At 42.3% G+C, this 17,937-nt stretch overlaps 2 protein-coding genes across 3 annotated transcripts in view; one reads left to right on the plus strand and one right to left on the minus strand.

Moving 5' to 3' along the window:
• Positions 1-1,695, minus strand: part of galk2 (galactokinase 2) — a 121,403-nt gene extending 119,708 nt beyond the window's left edge. The window contains exon 1 of the mRNA XM_078241405.1: positions 1,540-1,695. Within this exon, the coding sequence (XP_078097531.1) occupies positions 1,540-1,586 (47 nt within the window). The 5' untranslated portion in view covers positions 1,587-1,695. The remainder of the gene's footprint in view (positions 1-1,539) is intronic.
• An 858-nt stretch (positions 1,696-2,553) lies between these two features.
• The window catches only part of cops2 (COP9 signalosome subunit 2), a 40,200-nt gene continuing 24,816 nt past the window's right edge, over positions 2,554-17,937 (plus strand). For both annotated transcript variants that reach the window (XM_078241403.1, XM_078241404.1), the window contains exons 1-4: positions 2,554-2,657; positions 4,944-5,057; positions 13,670-13,747; positions 14,059-14,184. In XM_078241403.1, the coding sequence (XP_078097529.1) occupies positions 2,604-2,657; positions 4,944-5,057; positions 13,670-13,747; positions 14,059-14,184 (372 nt within the window). In that variant the 5' untranslated portion in view covers positions 2,554-2,603. The remainder of the gene's footprint in view (positions 2,658-4,943; positions 5,058-13,669; positions 13,748-14,058; positions 14,185-17,937) is intronic.

The raw sequence follows: 17,937 nt of genomic DNA on the forward strand, positions 1-17,937 counted from the left end.
TCTGGCTGTGTTTATGTAAATATTGTGTATCCTGGAAGGTTTATTTCCCAACCTTTCTCACCTTGTAACCATGTCTCCGTGATGATAATTAGATCTAAACCATTTAACTCTCCTTGTGCTGTTGATTTATCTATCTTATTACAAATGTATTGCAAGGGCTTCTGTGACAGCACCTCCAACATCAAAAAGATTAAAGACAAAAGATGCATGGGAACTATACTACTTCCAAAGTGACCTTGCAAGGCTACATTCCATCATAATTTGCATATTTTGCTGTTCCTTCTTTGGGTCAAAACCCTGGAACTTCCAACCAAAAAGCATCATTTGGACTGCCAAAGTTCAAGATGACATCTCCTAGAATTTCAGCACCATAATAAATAGCAAAAATCCTAGAAGCATTTCAGTAAATTATGATCCAAACATCTCACTTATAGGCCCCTGCTTATAAAAGTATCTAGTATGGGCTGCATTCAAGCCTTGGACCGAGAGGTAAAAGGATAGTTAACTATACCACCATTGTTCACTCCCACGCCTTCAACGCTGTAACAGTGAAAGTGGAATTTCTGCTGTTGTAAATATTGATATTCTGTGGGTTTTTGTATTAAATTTTCTGTATTTATTTAATCCTGCCCCTTAATTTCTTAGATGATTTTGAACTTGAGGCATTGTCATCCATGAGATGGGAAAATTATTGTACAATTTAAATAATCCAACAGCCCAGTCTCTTCCTCGACATGATGGATAATAACACACAAAGTGTAACACAAAACTGGAGGCGAATGGTGTATTATCCATGGATTGCATTCTTCCCTCTTCATGTACATAACCAAGTTGGTGAATAGCTACAAGAAGCGGTAGTTCATTAATGTTCAACGAGAATTTAGCCTGAGCATATGCTTCCAACTAAGGGACGAACTTCTAGATCAAGCCAATTCCTTCTACATTTACCGATATGGTGCCATTGTCTAATGTGAAGACTTGTGCTCACTATCTTCCCTTTGGTCCCTATTCGTCCTGCCCACATTTTCACTGCCCCGTGACCAAACCAAGGAGTGTAAATGGGTTAGGTTTGTCCCGTGACAACTCACGTGCCCCCTGTAACACATGGAACTTTCGCATAAAACGAAAACCTGACGAACAATTGAAAACAATGGTGCATTAAGAGGCGGATTAAGATTAGCTAGTGTCCCCGTCGTTCAAAAACAATCGAACGAACCAGATTACCGTGACCATCTAAAATATTTTTGTGGAAGAATTTAGTACGGTCGATTTAAAAGCAGCAACAGATCACGTATTGTAGATTGTCTCAGAGTGTGGCCAGCATCTTGTCAGGAGGCTCGGTGAAGGGGGACATTTCGACACTTTTATTTCTCCCATTTCAGATTAGCAAAAGGGGGAAAAAGTGAAATGAAAGTGAGCTGCACCTCATGACTCTTATACAAAAAAAACCCAAATGATCAGTCCATCGCGGAACCTCTGGATGTTACCAAACTCCGACCATCTTTGTAAAGTTAGAGTAAGGGTGCAAGTGCCCGCTACCTTTCACTTTCTGCCACTTGTACCGGCTCTTGGGGAGGGGTCGCCATTCTTCCTTGAATACCCTTCCCCTGGGTCGGCAGCTGCTTCTTTCAGCTGGAAATAACCCGGGACCAGGAGCACTGAGCGACTGTAGCAGCTCCAGAAACTCCCAGATCCGCCCATCGCGGATATCCTGCTAATAAATCTGCCCACATTCACTGGGACGAGGGAGGGGGTCAATGTCAAGTAACCCCCACTAGGGAGAGGGAAGAAAGAAACGCATCCATTGCATAAGGTTCAGCTGGCGGATTGTGCCCTCCTTCATAATAACAGCCATCGAACCCAGTAAATTCCCCGCTTGCTCAGTGAATCTCACACAATCTCTTCCCCCCCTCCCCTCAGTCACTGGGTTGCTGGGCGCGAGTGCCTCACATAATCCCTTCCCCCTCGCTCGGTTGTTAGGGGCGAGTGTCCCGCACAATCTCTTCCCCCTCACTCACTGGGTCCGAGTGCCCCACACAATCTCTCTACCCCGCCGCCGCTGAGGGCGAGTGTCCCACACAATCTCTCCCCTCTCCTGTACCCTCACTGTGTTGGTGGGGAGAGTGTCTCACACAATCCCTTCCCCACCCTTCACTCAGTTGCTGGGTCTGAGTGTCTCACACAATCCCTTCCCCCCCCCCCCCTTCACTCAGTTGTTGGGTCTGAGTGTCTCACACAATCCCTTCCCCCCCTTCACTCAGTTGTTGGGTCTGAGTGTCTCACACAATCCCTTCCCCCCCCCTCATTCAGTTGTTGGGTCTGAGTGTCTCACACAATCCCTTCCCCACCCTTCACTCAGTTGTTGGGTCTGAGTGTCTCACACAATCCCTTCCCCCCCCTCATTCAGTTGCTGGGTCTGAGTGTCTCACACAATCCCTTCCCCCCCTTCACTCAGTTGTTGGGTCCGGGTGTCTCACACTATCCCTTCCCCCCTTTCACTCACTCGGTTGCTAGGGCGCCCGTCCCGCCGCTAGTAACTTCCCCGGCCGCTCAAATTGGAAAGCGCGCGGGATTGTGGGAGCCGCACATGAACTACTTCCAAGATGTCTGACATGGAGGATGACTTTATGTGCGATGATGAGGAAGACTATGACTTGGTATGGGTTTTAATGTCGGATTCTTCTGAGGGGGGGATTGACCCTTTTTTAAAAAATTTACAACTAGTCCCCGGAGCTCTGCCTGTCGGTCTTTAGTGGTTTGTCGGTATGTTTTCGGCCCAGTCCCCCTCCCCCTCGAGCAGGGACATTGCTCTGAGTGACCGATCCCCAGTCATGCTCGTCAGCAGCAGCATTTCCTTAAGGACCACAGCCCTGCTGCTTTTATAAGGATTGGTAGTCTTATTTTTTTTTAACAGTTTCACTCCAGGTTATATTTTAAATGATAAATCCAGGATACGTGTTAACCTGACGAGGCGGGCCTAGTCCACTTGCTCAGGTCGAAATCATCGGGCGTGTTCTCACTCCAAGAAACACACAATTTACACATCATCCTCTTGTGTCTGTTAAACAAAGTTCTATTAAAGACTTGCCAAAGTGACAATTTTCCAATTATGTAGTCCCTGATACGAAAATCGAAAGCCTCTAATGAGATGGTTTAGGATTTCATAATTTGCCTTCATGTAGTTTGTTAAAACAATGCAATTATCATAGAATCCCTACAGTGTAGAAGGAAGCCATTCGGCCCATCGAGCCTACACCTACAACAATCCCACCCAGGCCCAGTAAACCCACAAATTTGACCTGCTAATCCCCATTATCCCTGAACACTTCACTTGGTGTGTGCCACATTTATCATTATTATTGATAATGTTGGAATGAAACTAGGTAGCTGTCCTTTTATATAGTGTCAAAGGTTTAGTTATTTGTGAAATTTTTGTTTGCTTGTGTTATGTATTTTAAGTGAAAGTGTAGGCCATTCTTTTAGAAAATAAAATTAAATGTACATTATTAAAAAGCTTACCCTGAACTATGAATGCATATAATTTGGCATAAATGAAGTGCTGTTAAGTCATAGAAATAATCTTTGGAAAAGTTTTAGGAATTATATGGGTTGGAAGGATTCAGTCCATCTATTTCACCTATATAAAAGGAATACAACTGAGCTACAGCCAATTATTTCCAGTGTTTGTCGCTCGGCTTTAGGAAAATGCGCTGAAAATGAACTGCAAAATTGTTAGTCAACTTTCTTGAATTACTTCTGTCACTGCAGCCACAATGGCAGTCATGTAATTAATAATACTGCATCCTAGTGTTATATTTTTCAAAATGCTCCCCAAACACCATCCAAGTTTGGAGGGACATGATTGTCATCGGATGAGTTTCATTGTATGGGGAGGTGGTTGTGTGTGGTGGTAATGTCGCTGGACTAGTAATCCATTGTTGTGAGTACATAGGTTCAATTCCCACCATGGCAGCTGGTGGAATTCAAATTCAATTAATACATCTTTGACAAGGTGCCGCACAGGAGACTGTTAAATAAGTTAAATGCCCATGGTGTTAAGGGTAGGATCCTGGCATGAATAGAGGATTGGTTGACTTGCAGAAGGCAGAGGGTGGGGATAAAGGGGTCTTTCTCAGGATGGCAGCCGGTGACTAGTGGTGTGCCTCAGGGGTCAGTGCTGGGAACACAACTTTTCACAATATGCATTAACAATTTGGAGGAAGGAACTGAAGGCACTATTGCTAAGTTTGCAGTGTCCAGAGGGGGTTCACAAGAATGATCCCTGGAATGAAGAGCTTGTAATATGAGGAACAGTTGAGGACTCTGGGTCTGTATTCGTTGGAGTTTAGAAGGATATGGGGGGGGATCTTATTGAAACTTGCAGGATACTGCGAGACCTGGATAGAGTGGGTGTGGAGAGGATGTTTCCACTAGTAGGAAAAACTAGAACCAGAGGGCACAACCTCAGGCTAAAGGGACGATCCTTTAAAACAGAGATGAGGAGGAATTTCTTCAGCCAGAGAGTGGTGAATCTGTGGAACTCTTTGCCACAGAAGGATGTGGAGGCCAGATCATTGAGTGTCTTTAAGACAAAGATAGATAGGTTCTTGATTGATAAGGGAATCAGGGGTTATGGGGAAAAGGCAGAAGAATGGAGATGAGAAAAAAAATCAGCCATGATTGAATGGCAGAGCAGAATCAATAGGCCAAGTGGCCTAATTCTGCTCTGTATCTTATGGTCTTACATAAGAGTAATGGTGATTGTGGCAGTTATCATCTGACAATTATCAATTGTTGTAAAAATCCATCTGGTTCACTCGTACCCTTTAATGCCATCCTTTCAATTAGGGATGAGTAACAATGAAAGAATAAAGATATAGAAAGATCATTTTCTAATGTTTAATTATGTATTATTGTATCAACTGTCTTGTTTTAACCAACAGGAATATTCTGAAGACAGTAACTCTGAGCCAAATGTGGATTTGGAAAATCAGTATTACAATTCCAAGGCGTTGAAGGAGGATGATCCAAAAGCAGCACTGAGCAGCTTTCAAAAGGTTCTTTCATCTAGTGGAATTCATTTTGTGATATATAAGAACATATTTCATTAATAGCTTTTTTGAAAATCATTTTTTTAAGGCACATTTTATATACCTACTGAGAGAATCTAGTTATTTTAGCCTAGAATCATAAACTGTTATAGCAGTTAGCTATTTCTCCGCATGAGCCGACGGTTTAATCCGAGTCATTGCTCTTTTCCCATTTAAGATCATAAGAAATAGGAGTTGGCCATTCAGCCCATCAAGCCTGCTTCACCATTCAATAAAACCGGAATTGATCTGATTGTGACCTCAATTTGCCTTTTATGTCTGCGCCCCTTGTGCATTGAAAATTTGTCGAACTCATACTTGAATATATTCAGTGATCCAGACTCCACAGTTGTCAGGGTTAGGGAATTCTGAAGATTAATGCCCCTCCGAGAGAATACATTTTTTCCTCATTTCCATCTTAAATGATAGACCCCTTATTTTGAAAATGTGCCCCTAAGTTCCAGATTTTCCCAGCAGTGGAAACGCCCTCTCTGCATCTACCCTGTCGCACCCTTTCAAAATCGTATATATTTCAGAGATCACCTGTCAAACTTCTAAATTCCAATGAGTATATATTCTTTTTTTCGCAACTATCTGATTCCCTTTGAAATAATCTATGGACTCTGTTTCAGCAACATTTATGGCAAATAATTCAACAAGTAGCCAGATTTCTGTTAATTTCCCTTTAACTCTTTCGGTGATTACCTTGAATTTGTGTCTTCCTGTTATCATTTCCATGATGTGGAAATGCCGGCGTTGGACTGGGGTAAACACAGTAAGAGTTTTAACAACACCAGGGGTAAACACAGTAAGAGTTTTAACAACACCAGGTTAAAGTCCAACAGGTTTATTTGGTAACAAATGTCATTAGCTTTCGGAGCCCTGCTCCTTCGTCAGATGGAGTGGATATCCACTCCATCTGACGAAGGAGCAGGGCTCCGAAAGCTAGTGGCATTTGCTACCAAATAAACCTGTTGGACTTTAGCCTGGTGTTGTTAAAACTCTTACATCATTTCCATGACCAGTGGGGGCACAATCTATCATTATTTAGTTTATTGCAAACCCTTTATAACAATCCTCTATGGGGTCACTAACGTTTTTTGCTCTCGTGGAGAAAGTTCTAATTTCTCAACCCTGATAACCAGTACCTAACTGAGTATTCCATTTGCCTTTTGTAATGGCCTTATCTATTTGTCCTGACAATTTTAACTATCCATTTATCTGCACACCAAGGTCTCTGAGCTCATTTAAAATGTTATCATTTTTGTTGCATTTTTCCCTTTTTTTCTAGTTTGAAAATGTATTATTTAATTTTTTCTACTTTAAAGTACATTTTATCACCTAACTGTCCATTCTACTGATCTGTCCATGTCGTCCTGCAGTCTTTCAGAGCTCTCACCATGATTGTCATATCTCTTTCCCAAATTTGGTGTTATTAAGTATCTGTTATTTTCCACTAGATGTTTTGCTGTGAGACATATAGTCAGATAAGTAGTTGCTTGAGTATTTATGAGAAAAGAGACATGCTATCAAAGCTTTTTGTTTTGCAAGAATCCCAAATTTCAAAAGGAATAACAATTTGGGTGCTGATTGGTTGGCAAGTGGTCAATGCATTGCCATGTTATCTCACAAGCTTTTGTTTAAATTCAATAATTCTCCATGACAATGCCTTGACCAGTGAAGAGGTGATTGCCTTTCTTGAATTTGAACTAAAGCTTGGGGGATAACTGTTTCCTGGTGCATTCTCCATGGCTGCACCTTGTGTCCCTTTGCCAACCAATCAGCAGCCTTTTCTCATGCAGTATAAATTATTGTTTTTTTGGGAATTCAGTATTCTTGTGTCTGACCTGATGAGTGCAAGATGGAAAGTTTTGACAGCATGTCTTTTTTCAGCAAAAGCCAGATAAGTGGAAGTTCAAGTTATATTCTATTTTGGCCTCATTTCGGAACATAGTTTAGAACAAGGAATGAAAAATGGATCAGCCTAAATTTATATTTATTTTTCTACTCTTAATTTACACATTTTAAGAGGGACAAGCCAATTTTTTAAAAAAACAGATGATGACAACACAGTTAACAGTTTAAAATATTGGCCCAGAATTTTTGGTTGTAAAGATAGCGAAACTTTTAACGCTTACAGTCATTACTTCATAAAGTTGACAGCAAACTCTGGCATCCACACAGTAACAGTTATAAGTGGAATTTAGGAGTTGTTGTTAGTGATACCCTGCTCCTTCACAGGTTACACTGTTGTAATCTTCCTAGATGCCACCAACACAGAATCAGTGCTGCAAAATTAAATGTGACTTATTAACTATTTCAGGGTAAAACAATTGAAAATGTTAAATCTTGTTAAATGAGGTGTGCTTGAGTTTTTAACAACATGCTATGTCACACTTATTGCTGAACAACCTCTCTCTGCCTGAAAAACTACATTTATGACAGTGGAGTTTCAATCTCTCATGATAATCCTTATTTTTTTAAATTTATATTTTCAAAATTTTCTTTGTAATATTTCAACATCTACCTCATCCTATGTATATGTCCAAATTTTTGTTTTGTTTTTGAAAAAATGATTAACAAGTAAATTATAATCTGTGTATTTCACCTGCTGGTTTGCTGTCTGAAAATTATTTAAGCTTGCTGATAGGCCAGTTTAATGACTGTTGTGGAAGCCACATTCTATAAATTGTGGCAGATTCAAAATCATGGCGGAGTAGCCAGCAAAATCATGCCTACAAAATTGGGCTGTTATTTAATAACGTCATTGGAATTATCTTTGTTTGCTTCTGCACTGTTGTTTGTTGTTAGTTGTTGTTGTTCATCCATCGTCGTCGATGAGGACCTCGACACCATTAGTCATTATGAGGCTGGATGTGGTGCGTCCGAAGATGACTGATCAGGCCAATTCGGGCACGGAATGTCCTGACACATATTGGGCAAACTTGTGTAGGCGCTGTAGTTGTTGCGCTGGTGGCTCTGGACTTGCGCAGCTCGCGCTTAAGTTGTCCTTCAGCATTGCACCTTGCTTCGTAAGCTTGACAGCCCTTGTGGATGAGGCAGCGCCAGGTAGGGCGGTTTTGTGCCAGCGTTTCCCAGGTGGTCGTGTCTATGTCAAGCGACTTCAGAGAGGCCTTGAGTGTATCTTTGTAACGTTTCTTTTGCCCTCCATGCGAGCATCTTCTAGCAGAGAGTTCCCCAGAAAGGAGCTGCTTGGGTATGCGCTCGTCCGGCATACGGATGACATGACCTACCCACCGGGTCTGTGCTCTCATCAGTAGTGTGTGGACTGATGGTAGACTTGCTCTAGAGAGAACTTCAGTGTCTAGTACTTTGTCTTGCCATCTGATGCGTAATATTCCGCGAAGACAAGTCATGTGGAAATGATTGAGCTGTCTTGAATGCCTTCGATACACAGTCCATGTTTCTCAGGCATACAGGAGGGTAGTGAGTACCACGGCGTTGTAGACCTTCAGTTTTGTTGCTGGGCTGATTCTTCGACGTTCCCATACAGTGGAACACAGTCTACCGAAAGCAGAACTTGCCTTTGCTATTCTGCAGTTAACTTCTGTATCAATGGTCACTGCTCGGGAGAGGGTACTGCCAAGATAAGTGAACTGGTCCACTGCCTGTAGTTTCTGCCCTTTGATTGTGATTATGGGTTCTGTGTACGGTGCATGAGGAGCAGGCTGGTGCATGACTTCGGTCTTTTTAATGTTGATGGTGAATCCAAAGTTGTCACAAGCCGTGGAAAATTTATCCATACCGACTTGCATCTCTGGCTCTGAGCCAGTATACAGGGCGCAGTCATTGGCAAAGAGGAAGTCTCTCAGAACAGTCTCCTTCACTTTGGTAATAGCTTGAAGTCTTCTCAGGTTGAAGAGCTTCCCATCCACTCTGTACTTAAGGCTGATTCCAGCAACACTGTCCTGGAAGGCATCATTCAGCATGGCAGTAAACATCATGCTGAACAGTGTGAGTGTGAGCACACAGCCCTGTTTGACACCATTGGTGACTGAGAATGCCTCAGGATTCTCCGCCGTCCAGTACTCTGGCCATCATACCATCATGGAACTGGCATACCATCTGAATGAATTTGGGGGGGTAGCCGAACTTTGACATGATCCTCCACAGGCCTTGTCAGCTGACAGTGTCAAAGGCTTTCGCGAGGTCAACAAAGATTGTGTAGAGCTCGCGATTCTGCTCCTGACACTTCTCCTGCAGTTGGCGCGCGGCAAAAATCATGTCAATTGTCCCGCCACCTTTGCAGAAGCCACACTGTGACTCTGGAAGCAGGCCCAGCTCCAGATGAATGACCAGACGATTTAGCAGGACTCATGCGAGGGTTTTTCCTGCGATGGAGAGCAGCGAGATTCCTCGATGGTTGTCGCATACTTGCCCATTGCCCTTCCTCTTGTAGAGGTGTACGATGGAAGCATCTTTAAGTTCCTGAGGAATGAATCCTTGCTTCCAAAAGGACTGGAACAACTCGGTGAGCTTCTCGATAAGTACAGGACCAGCAGCTTTGTAGATCTCTGCGGATATGGCGTCTGCCCCTGGGGCTTTGCCACTAGATAGCTGGCTAACAGCTTTCGTGACTACGGCTACTACCGGTGGGTCATCCATGGCGCTGTTGATATCGACCTGGGGAATCCTGTCTATCGCCTCACCGTTAATAGATGACAGTCAGTTGAGGACGGCTTTAAAGTGTTCAGCCCACCTCTGCAGGATCTGAGCCCTCTCTGTAATGAGAGTTGTACCATCTGTACTCAGGAGGGGGGAACTCCCGAGAGATTGAGGTCCGTAGAGAGTGTTGAGGGCTTCATAGAACTGTTTCAAATCATTTATGTCAGCGTATCCCTGTATTTCATCTGCCTTGGCGCTCAGCCAGGCATCCTGCATTTTATGCAGTTTATTCTGGACTGTCCTGCGAGCACTGGTAAAGGCGTTTTTCTTGGCAGCTGATGATGGGTCATTCTGACAGGCACAATGAAGATGGTGCTTTTCAACAAGTAGAGCCTGTATCTCCTCATCGAACCAGTCGTGCTGCTTGTGGGTAGAGGGCCTGAGCATCTTCAGTGTAGATGAATGGACAGCATTCCTGAGGTGTTCCCAGTCGTCCTCAGCGCTGTCTGCAAGGTGTAGGTCAGCAAGCTTGGTTTCTAAGTCAACCAGTGCTGAAGCTATGCTGGAGTTCTTTAGCTTGGCCACATTGATTCTTTTCATAACCTTGCTTCCTTGTGGTCGCCTCTTGGGTCTGATGCAGAGCCTCATTTTGGAGACAATGAGCCTGTGATCTGTCCAACAGTCAGCACCACACATGGCCTTGATCACTCTGACATCCTGCCTGTCTTTTCTCCTGACAATGACATAGTCGATAAGATGCCAGTGCTTAGAGCAGGGGTGCTTCCAGGAGGTCTTGTTACGGGTAGGCAGACGGAAGGTTGTGTTGGTGATGAGGAGGTCGTGTGCTGCACAGGTCTTCATTAAGAGAAGGCCGTTACTGTTACACTTGCCTACTCCATGCCTCCCAACGACTCCCGGCCAGAATGCAGAGTCACACCCTACTCTTGCATTGAAGTCGCCAAGCAAGATCAGCTTGTCGGTACTGCTCACTGCTGATAGGGCGTCTAGTTCTTCGTAGAACTTGTCTTTCATCTCGTCCAGGTTGTTCATTGTGGGGGCATAAGCGTTGATCAGGGTGGCTTGACTTCTGTTCTGTAGTGGAAGCTGTAATGTCATAAGCCGGTTGTTCACACCCTTGGGGAGACTAGCAAGTTTCCAAACAAGGTGACTCCTGATGGCGAATCCAACTCCAGCATCACGACGCTCATCGCTGCCACGACCGCTCCAGAAAAAAGTGTATCCACCTCCAGTTTCAGTCAGCTGACCTACGTTGGCAAGACGAGTTTCACTCGACTGCAATGTCAATGTTGTATCTTGCAAGCTCTCTAGCAACTAAGGCTGTTCTTCTCTCTGGTCTATCTGCTGTAGGGTTGTCCAAAAGCGTGCGCACGTTCCAAGTGCCAATGGTGAGCAGTGTCACCTTGTGTTTTATTTTGTTTGTTCGACCGCAAGACGGGGTCCCCGCCAGCTGCGGTAAACTGGCCAGGGTGTAGTGAAGCAGGCAAGGTTAGGGCACCTTTTCTAGCCCCTTCCTCATTCTACGGAGGTGAGCAGTGCGTTCCTGAAGAGGGCTGCTCATTCGCCCAGGTAGACGCCGAGTTTCACTGCTGCTTCAGTCAGCGGAAAACGACCATTAGACCTGGGCCATCTGTGTGCAGGTCCGTGACTACAGCTCCCAGTGTATCCACACCTGCTGCTTCGTCGCTCGCCCATCGCCACAGGACTTCAATGGTTGAACAGGACGGTGATGATGATGGTGTCGAGACTAGCGCGTGATTTGGATTAAAGTGAGGGAGAGTTGCGCAGTGTCAGCCTCACTCTCTCTTCCCAATTCCCATCTGTATCCAGTGGCAAGACAGAGTCGAGACGACTGGAGATTGGTAGAAATTTATGATCAAACAATTTGAAATTTTCACTTTGACCTTTGTTCTCGATTTGCTTGTGGTCTACTTCAAGGAAAAAGTTCATTGTGCAGGCTATTAGAATGGTACAAGTCTTTCAGACTAGTTTAAAATCCTCTTCATATCAAAATATTTTATTCACAAAGTAGAAGTTTTGTTTTTTAACAAAGCTATCATAAAAATCATAGAATCCCTACAGTGCAGAAGGAGGCCATTTGGCCCATCAGGCCTGCACTGACAACAATCCCACCCAGGCCCTATTCCCGTAACCCCACATATTTACCCCGCTAATCCCTCTAACCTACACATGCTGGGACACTAAGGGGCAATTTAGCATGGCCAATTAACCTAACCCACACGTCTTTGGACTGTGGGAGGAAACTGGAGCACCCGGAGGGAACCCACGCAGACACGGGGAGGATGTGCAAACTCTGCACAGACAGTGATCCAAGCCAGGCATCGAGTCCAGGTCCCTGGAGCTGTGAGGTAGCAGTGCTAACCTAACCACTGGGCCACCGTGCTGCCCATGTGTAATTGCAAATGTAAATATGTAATTGTATTTTCTTCTGTTTCCTTCCCTCTTCTGTAACATTCATGAGATTCATTTTATCATGTTTTTTTATTACTTATCCTCAGCAATCTTCTTTGCATTGAGCATTATGCATAGAAAGAATCTGGAGGTTGTTCAGGCAAATAATAGCTAATTATATTTAAAATATCTTTGGTTGGAGCTCTTAGTCATCACGTTTTCTAAACACTTGATACATTTCAATTGACAAGCTGCCTGTTTAACTCCACATTGTAACCAGTTGAGATGGTGATATTTATGCAATTATCAGTTATTTCATAGCTTAGGTTTTAAAATGTCCTTTTTCTTTTGTGGTATCAAATTACTGCGGATGAATAGATAATCCACATATAACTCCCTGTATCCTGATGCTCTTCTGCATGCATTGGAAATACTACTTGCTTTGCTTTAGCACGTTTACAGCTTAAAACATAATTTGTTTCAAAGAATTAAAAGTCCATTTCATTACAAATGGTAGCACTAAAATCAAATGCTGACCAATATTTAAAGAAACGCCATAAATCACAAACCTGCCTCACTTAGCAGATATATCCCAATGTTCATCTGTCATTAGAGAACAATTGCTCTTGATGAGCAAAGTTGTTTAGGATGCTTCATTATTGATATGATTGAGACATGGTATGACACAATACATTCACACTAAAAAGGGCTGTGGTGGTGCTAAGCAGTTATGCAAAAGCAGCTAGAACGTGAATTTGGGGCCTGAGCTGAAATTGGAGTGGAAGGAGCCTCTCACTACTTGCTTCAACGTCACTTCGAGAAATTATGTTTAATTTACATTACAAGAGGCCAGCAGCATAGAATCATAGAATCCCTACAGTGCAAAAGGAGGCCATTTGGCCCATTGAGTCTGCACCAACCCTACCCAGCCCCTATCCCGTACCCCACGTATTTACCCTGCTAGTCCCCCTGACACGTGGGGGCAATTTACCATGGTCAAACAACCTAACCTGCACATCTTTGGACTGTGGGAGGCAACTGGAGCACCTGGAGGAAACCCACGCAGAATGTGCAAACTCCACACACTGACCCAAACTAGCAATTGAACCTGGGTCCCTGGCGTTGTGAGGCAGCAATGCTAACCACTGTGCCACATCAGTGCAAGGCCATGATTGATTCATGTTAAGCCTTTAGTGTAATTGCCCGCATAGTTCACTGGAAGGAGATTGCAAATAAAGTAGCATGTTCAGCATTTTGTACAGGTAAAAATTTAGTTTACCATGACTGCATGCTGCAAATCAGTGCACAGACTATTAAATATTTTGAACATGTAGCTCTGCATTTTTTTGAGATGAAATAAGTTCAGATACAAATCACTTCTTTAAAATGATACATTGAACAACTGGTATTTTTCTAGCTCAGGTAATTTTGGACTCCTAGAATTGAGCACTAACTACTTAAGGAATAAATGGCTATCTTTAACAAATGTATGAAATAGAAATATTTATAATTTCTTTTCACAGGTATTGGAACTGGAAGGTGAAAAGGGAGAGTGGGGATTTAAAGCACTCAAACAGATGATTAAAATCAACTTTAAGTTGGTAAGAACACCCATAATTTGTAATGTTACATGGAACTTTAATGGGAACTTTTTGTAATCATACTAATTGTATGAAGATTGAAAAACAAAATAATTTCTCTTTAAATATTAAGGTAGGTAAAATAACGAAAGATGCAATCACCGAATTGTCTTATTTTTACCATTACTCACCAAGCTTAATATACTTCATTAGATGACTTGTTTCCATGTGTGTTTAACTATTAAATCCTGAGAAATGACATGTGATTTCTAAGTGTAAAATAATGTCCAATTACATCCACAAATAGAGGATAATTGAGGCTTGTCCCACAGGGTAACTATCCAGAAATGATGAACAGATATAAGCAGCTGCTAACATACATCAGGAGTGCAGTCACAAGGAATTATTCAGAAAAATCCATCAACTCCATCCTTGATTATATATCTACTTCTAAACAGGTATGCAATTAAAACTGGAATTCCTTACTGATTATTGAAATTTAACTCGCCTTTTCGCAACAGGTTATTGAAGTCATGGTCTGGCACAATTGTGGAGGGGGAAGAAATTGTGAAAAATCAACAGGATTTAAATATACTGCTTATTAAATATCAATTTTCAATCCATTCTCCTTTCGAGCAGTGAATGTAAATGTAAACATTCACAAATGCACTTGCCATCTTTTTACATTGGGTAAGACTGGCAGTTACTTGGAATGACAAGGCAAAGAGAAACGGGGAATGGCCAGAATGTTAAGTCATTTGAGACAGAAGAACAAGTTGTAGGATTCCCTGTAAATGCTTGATACAATCTGCAAAAGCTCCAAAATAAAGAAATTGGATCCAGAATTCGACAACTTATAGTTAAAAGCACCTTTCATCTAGGGGGAAAAAACATCTCAAGGCACTTCACAAAGATAATCAGAAAGCGTAAAATCTCTGATCCAAATAGACGATATGGGAAGGTGTCAGTCGAAGTTTTACAAACAGATGGGTATTAAAGAAGGAAGTGGAGAGGTTAGGGCACAGATGATCGAAGGTATAGCAACCAATGTTTGGTTGAAAGGAATCAGTAGCTCACAAAAGGCTAGTCATGGAGGAAATGTAGAGTTCTCGAAGTGTTGTAGACTGGACATGGAGGGAGAAGGCTTTGGGGGATTTAAATATGAAGATGAGAATTTTAAATTGGAGGCTTTAGGGGAGTGGGAGTCGATGTAGATCAGCAAGGATAATTGTTGACGGTCTTGGTTCGGACTAGGACAAAAGGGAGCAAGGATTTTGAATGTGCTGAAGATTATGGAGGATGGGGCACTCGCCAAGAGAGCATTAAAATAGTCGGGACCGGAGCTAAGATAAACATGAAGTTTCAACAGTAGGTGGGCTGGTGCAGGATGGGGGTGGAAGTAAGTGGTCTTTCAAATGAAGAAGAAATTCTAGGAGTGGGTCTGTGAACACTCTAGTTTTGCCTGCAGCTGGGGAAAGTGGATGGAATCAGTGGCAAGAGAATTGTGAAGTGCCACCTATGAAGACGGTTCCTGCCTTTATGACATTTAATTGGAGGAATTTGTGGCGCATTCAAGGCTGGGCGTTGGACAAGCAGCCTAACAACTTTAGAGAGTAATGTACTTAACAGTATCAGGCATTGTCAAATGCAGAGATATGGAATGAACTTGTGCATTAATGAGATTAGACTTTACATAGAATTTTGGCCACTGCGCCACCAGACAGGCCAGCTGTATGTGTAATGTGTAAATATATATACAACTATCAGGATAGAGAGAAGATGAAATACACCCTGTGCAAATATGAAAAGTGGCTGTGTTTTCCATCTAGTTATTTTCTTATCTTAATCCTGCTTTGAGAATTAAACTTTTGCTGACAAAAAGAGACATGCTATTGAAGCTTTTCGTCTTGCACTCATCAGAACAGATATGCAAGAATACCAATTCTAAAGGGAACAACAATTTGTACTGCATGAAAAGAGCATGCTGATTGGCAAGTAAATTCTGATAGCAGCATTGCCATGGGGAATACAACAGGGTACAGTAAACTGATAAGTTTTTGTTTAAGTTCAAACCAGGCAAGTCGATTTTGATTGGTCAAGGTATTGCCATGGGGGATAATAAGCTTCCCCCATGGCAATACCTTAACCAATCAGAGTCAACCTGCCTGATTTGAATTTGAACAAAAGCTTGCAAGTTAATTGTTACTGGTATGTTGTCTCTACTAATCGGAGTTCACTTACCAATCAAACAGCACTCTTCTCATGTAGCATAGATTGTTCATAGAATCCCTACAGTACAGAAGGAGGCTATTCAACCCATCAAGTCTGTACCGACCACAATCCCACCCAGGACCTATTCCCACAATCCCTCGCATTTACCTTGCTAATCCCCCTCACACTAGGGTCAATTTAACATGGCCAATCAACCTAATCTGCACATTTTTGGACTGGGAGGAAACGGGAGCAGCCGGAGGAAACCCACGCAGACACGGGGCGAATGTGCAACCTCCACACAGTGGCCCGAGGCCGGAATTGACCCTGGCGCAGCGAGGCAGCAGTGCTAACCACTGTGCCGCCGCACCGCCCCAGTTGTTCCCTTTAGAATTGGTATTCTTGTGTATCTGTTCTGATGAGTGCAAGACAAAAGCTTTGACACCCTGTCTCTCTTTTTCCGCAATTAAACTTTTGAATGTGATTTATAGATTTAACCCAAAATCAGAATGTTTAAATATAAACCTAGCTAAAAGAACTAAACTAGTTTTCATAACAACAAGAGTGAATTCAGGGATTTTCCCAGGATTTCAGGCTCTGATTGCCATCCAGTGATGCGGACTGGAAAATGTGCATGTTTAGTCAGGGTCAGCTGTGATGTTTTTCACTGTTGAATGGCCTGTCAGGAGTTTGGGTGAAGTTCTGGAAGATTGTTGACATCTCAGGAACTATATGTAACATAAGTCATTATTGTTTCAGGAGAAGGATTTATATTCAATTTTCACATGCTTTTAAAACAGATAACTTAGATAAATTGTACCAAATACCAAAATGTATCTGATGTACTGATGCGGTGTTCATATATGTGCTACTTTTACTATGCTTTCCATTTTGTGAACTTCATATGTGTCCAGTTATATTTGTTTTTAATCTGCTGCACTATGTAAGTGGTAAAAGTAAACATGAGAATTTAGGATTATCAAGCAGTTCAGCTTGTCAGCGAAATGCCAACTTTTCTGTGATCTTTGCCCTCTTCTAAAACTTATTCCTAACTTATTCTTCACTATAATAAATGTTCTAGCACTTTGTGAATTTTTTTCTTTTTTATAAAATACTTTTCACTTGGAAGTCTTAAGTATGAAGCTAAGTTATTCGAAGAAGGTCATTTCAGGGATCTGACAGTGATCCTTGAGTTTGAGTTGAATTCCAGTTTTTCAATCCTGACAGAAGGAATGCAACATGTAACAAATATATTTTATGCAAGCATCTTTCACAGTGCTTTGCAGTCAATGAAGAATTTTTGAAATACGATCACTTCTCTAATGTGGGGAGCTGATTGCTCAAAGCAAGGTCCCACAGACAAAAATGAAATGCGGATGTTGATAGGAGAATATAATATATATTGGCCAGGGCACCTTCAAAGAGTGCCCTGGAATCTTCTACATCCATCTGGGAGGACAGATGGAGTGTTGTTTAAATATATTATCTGGAAAACCCCACGTCCCATAAAACCACACTGAATTTTCAACCAAGGATAGCTCCTCAAGTCCTAAAGTGAGGGTTAAACCCATTTGAACCTGGAGTAGAATTCAGACCTCCAAAGCTCACAGCAGCTCCTGATCACTCATTTTCCAAAAGGTTTCATGTCCTGTACATTTTAAAACTAAACAGGCAGGAAATGTAGAAATAGTGGACAGTTGCTGAATCAGTAAATAAATTATAGTATCTCTTAAGCAGCAGATCGGCTAAGTTACATTGCAAAATTCTGAAATATAACACATCTCAGTACAAATGATCTGAAAGTGTAAAAATAAAATTGTTAATGCTCTCTCTGTTTGTTTCTTGCCTGTTCCCTCTTTCTGAAAATTAATGTAGTTTGAATATTTACCTGTCAGTCGTAGTGGACCGTATTTGAGTTCCCAGATATTCTGTGTGGGGCAGGGGTGTGTGTCTTTTGAAAATTTACTCTTCGCGGTGCCTCAAAATAAATTGGAAAGCGG

This window comes from Mustelus asterias, chromosome 24, assembly GCF_964213995.1.
Source record: "Mustelus asterias chromosome 24, sMusAst1.hap1.1, whole genome shotgun sequence".
NCBI lineage: Eukaryota > Metazoa > Chordata > Chondrichthyes > Carcharhiniformes > Triakidae > Mustelus > Mustelus asterias.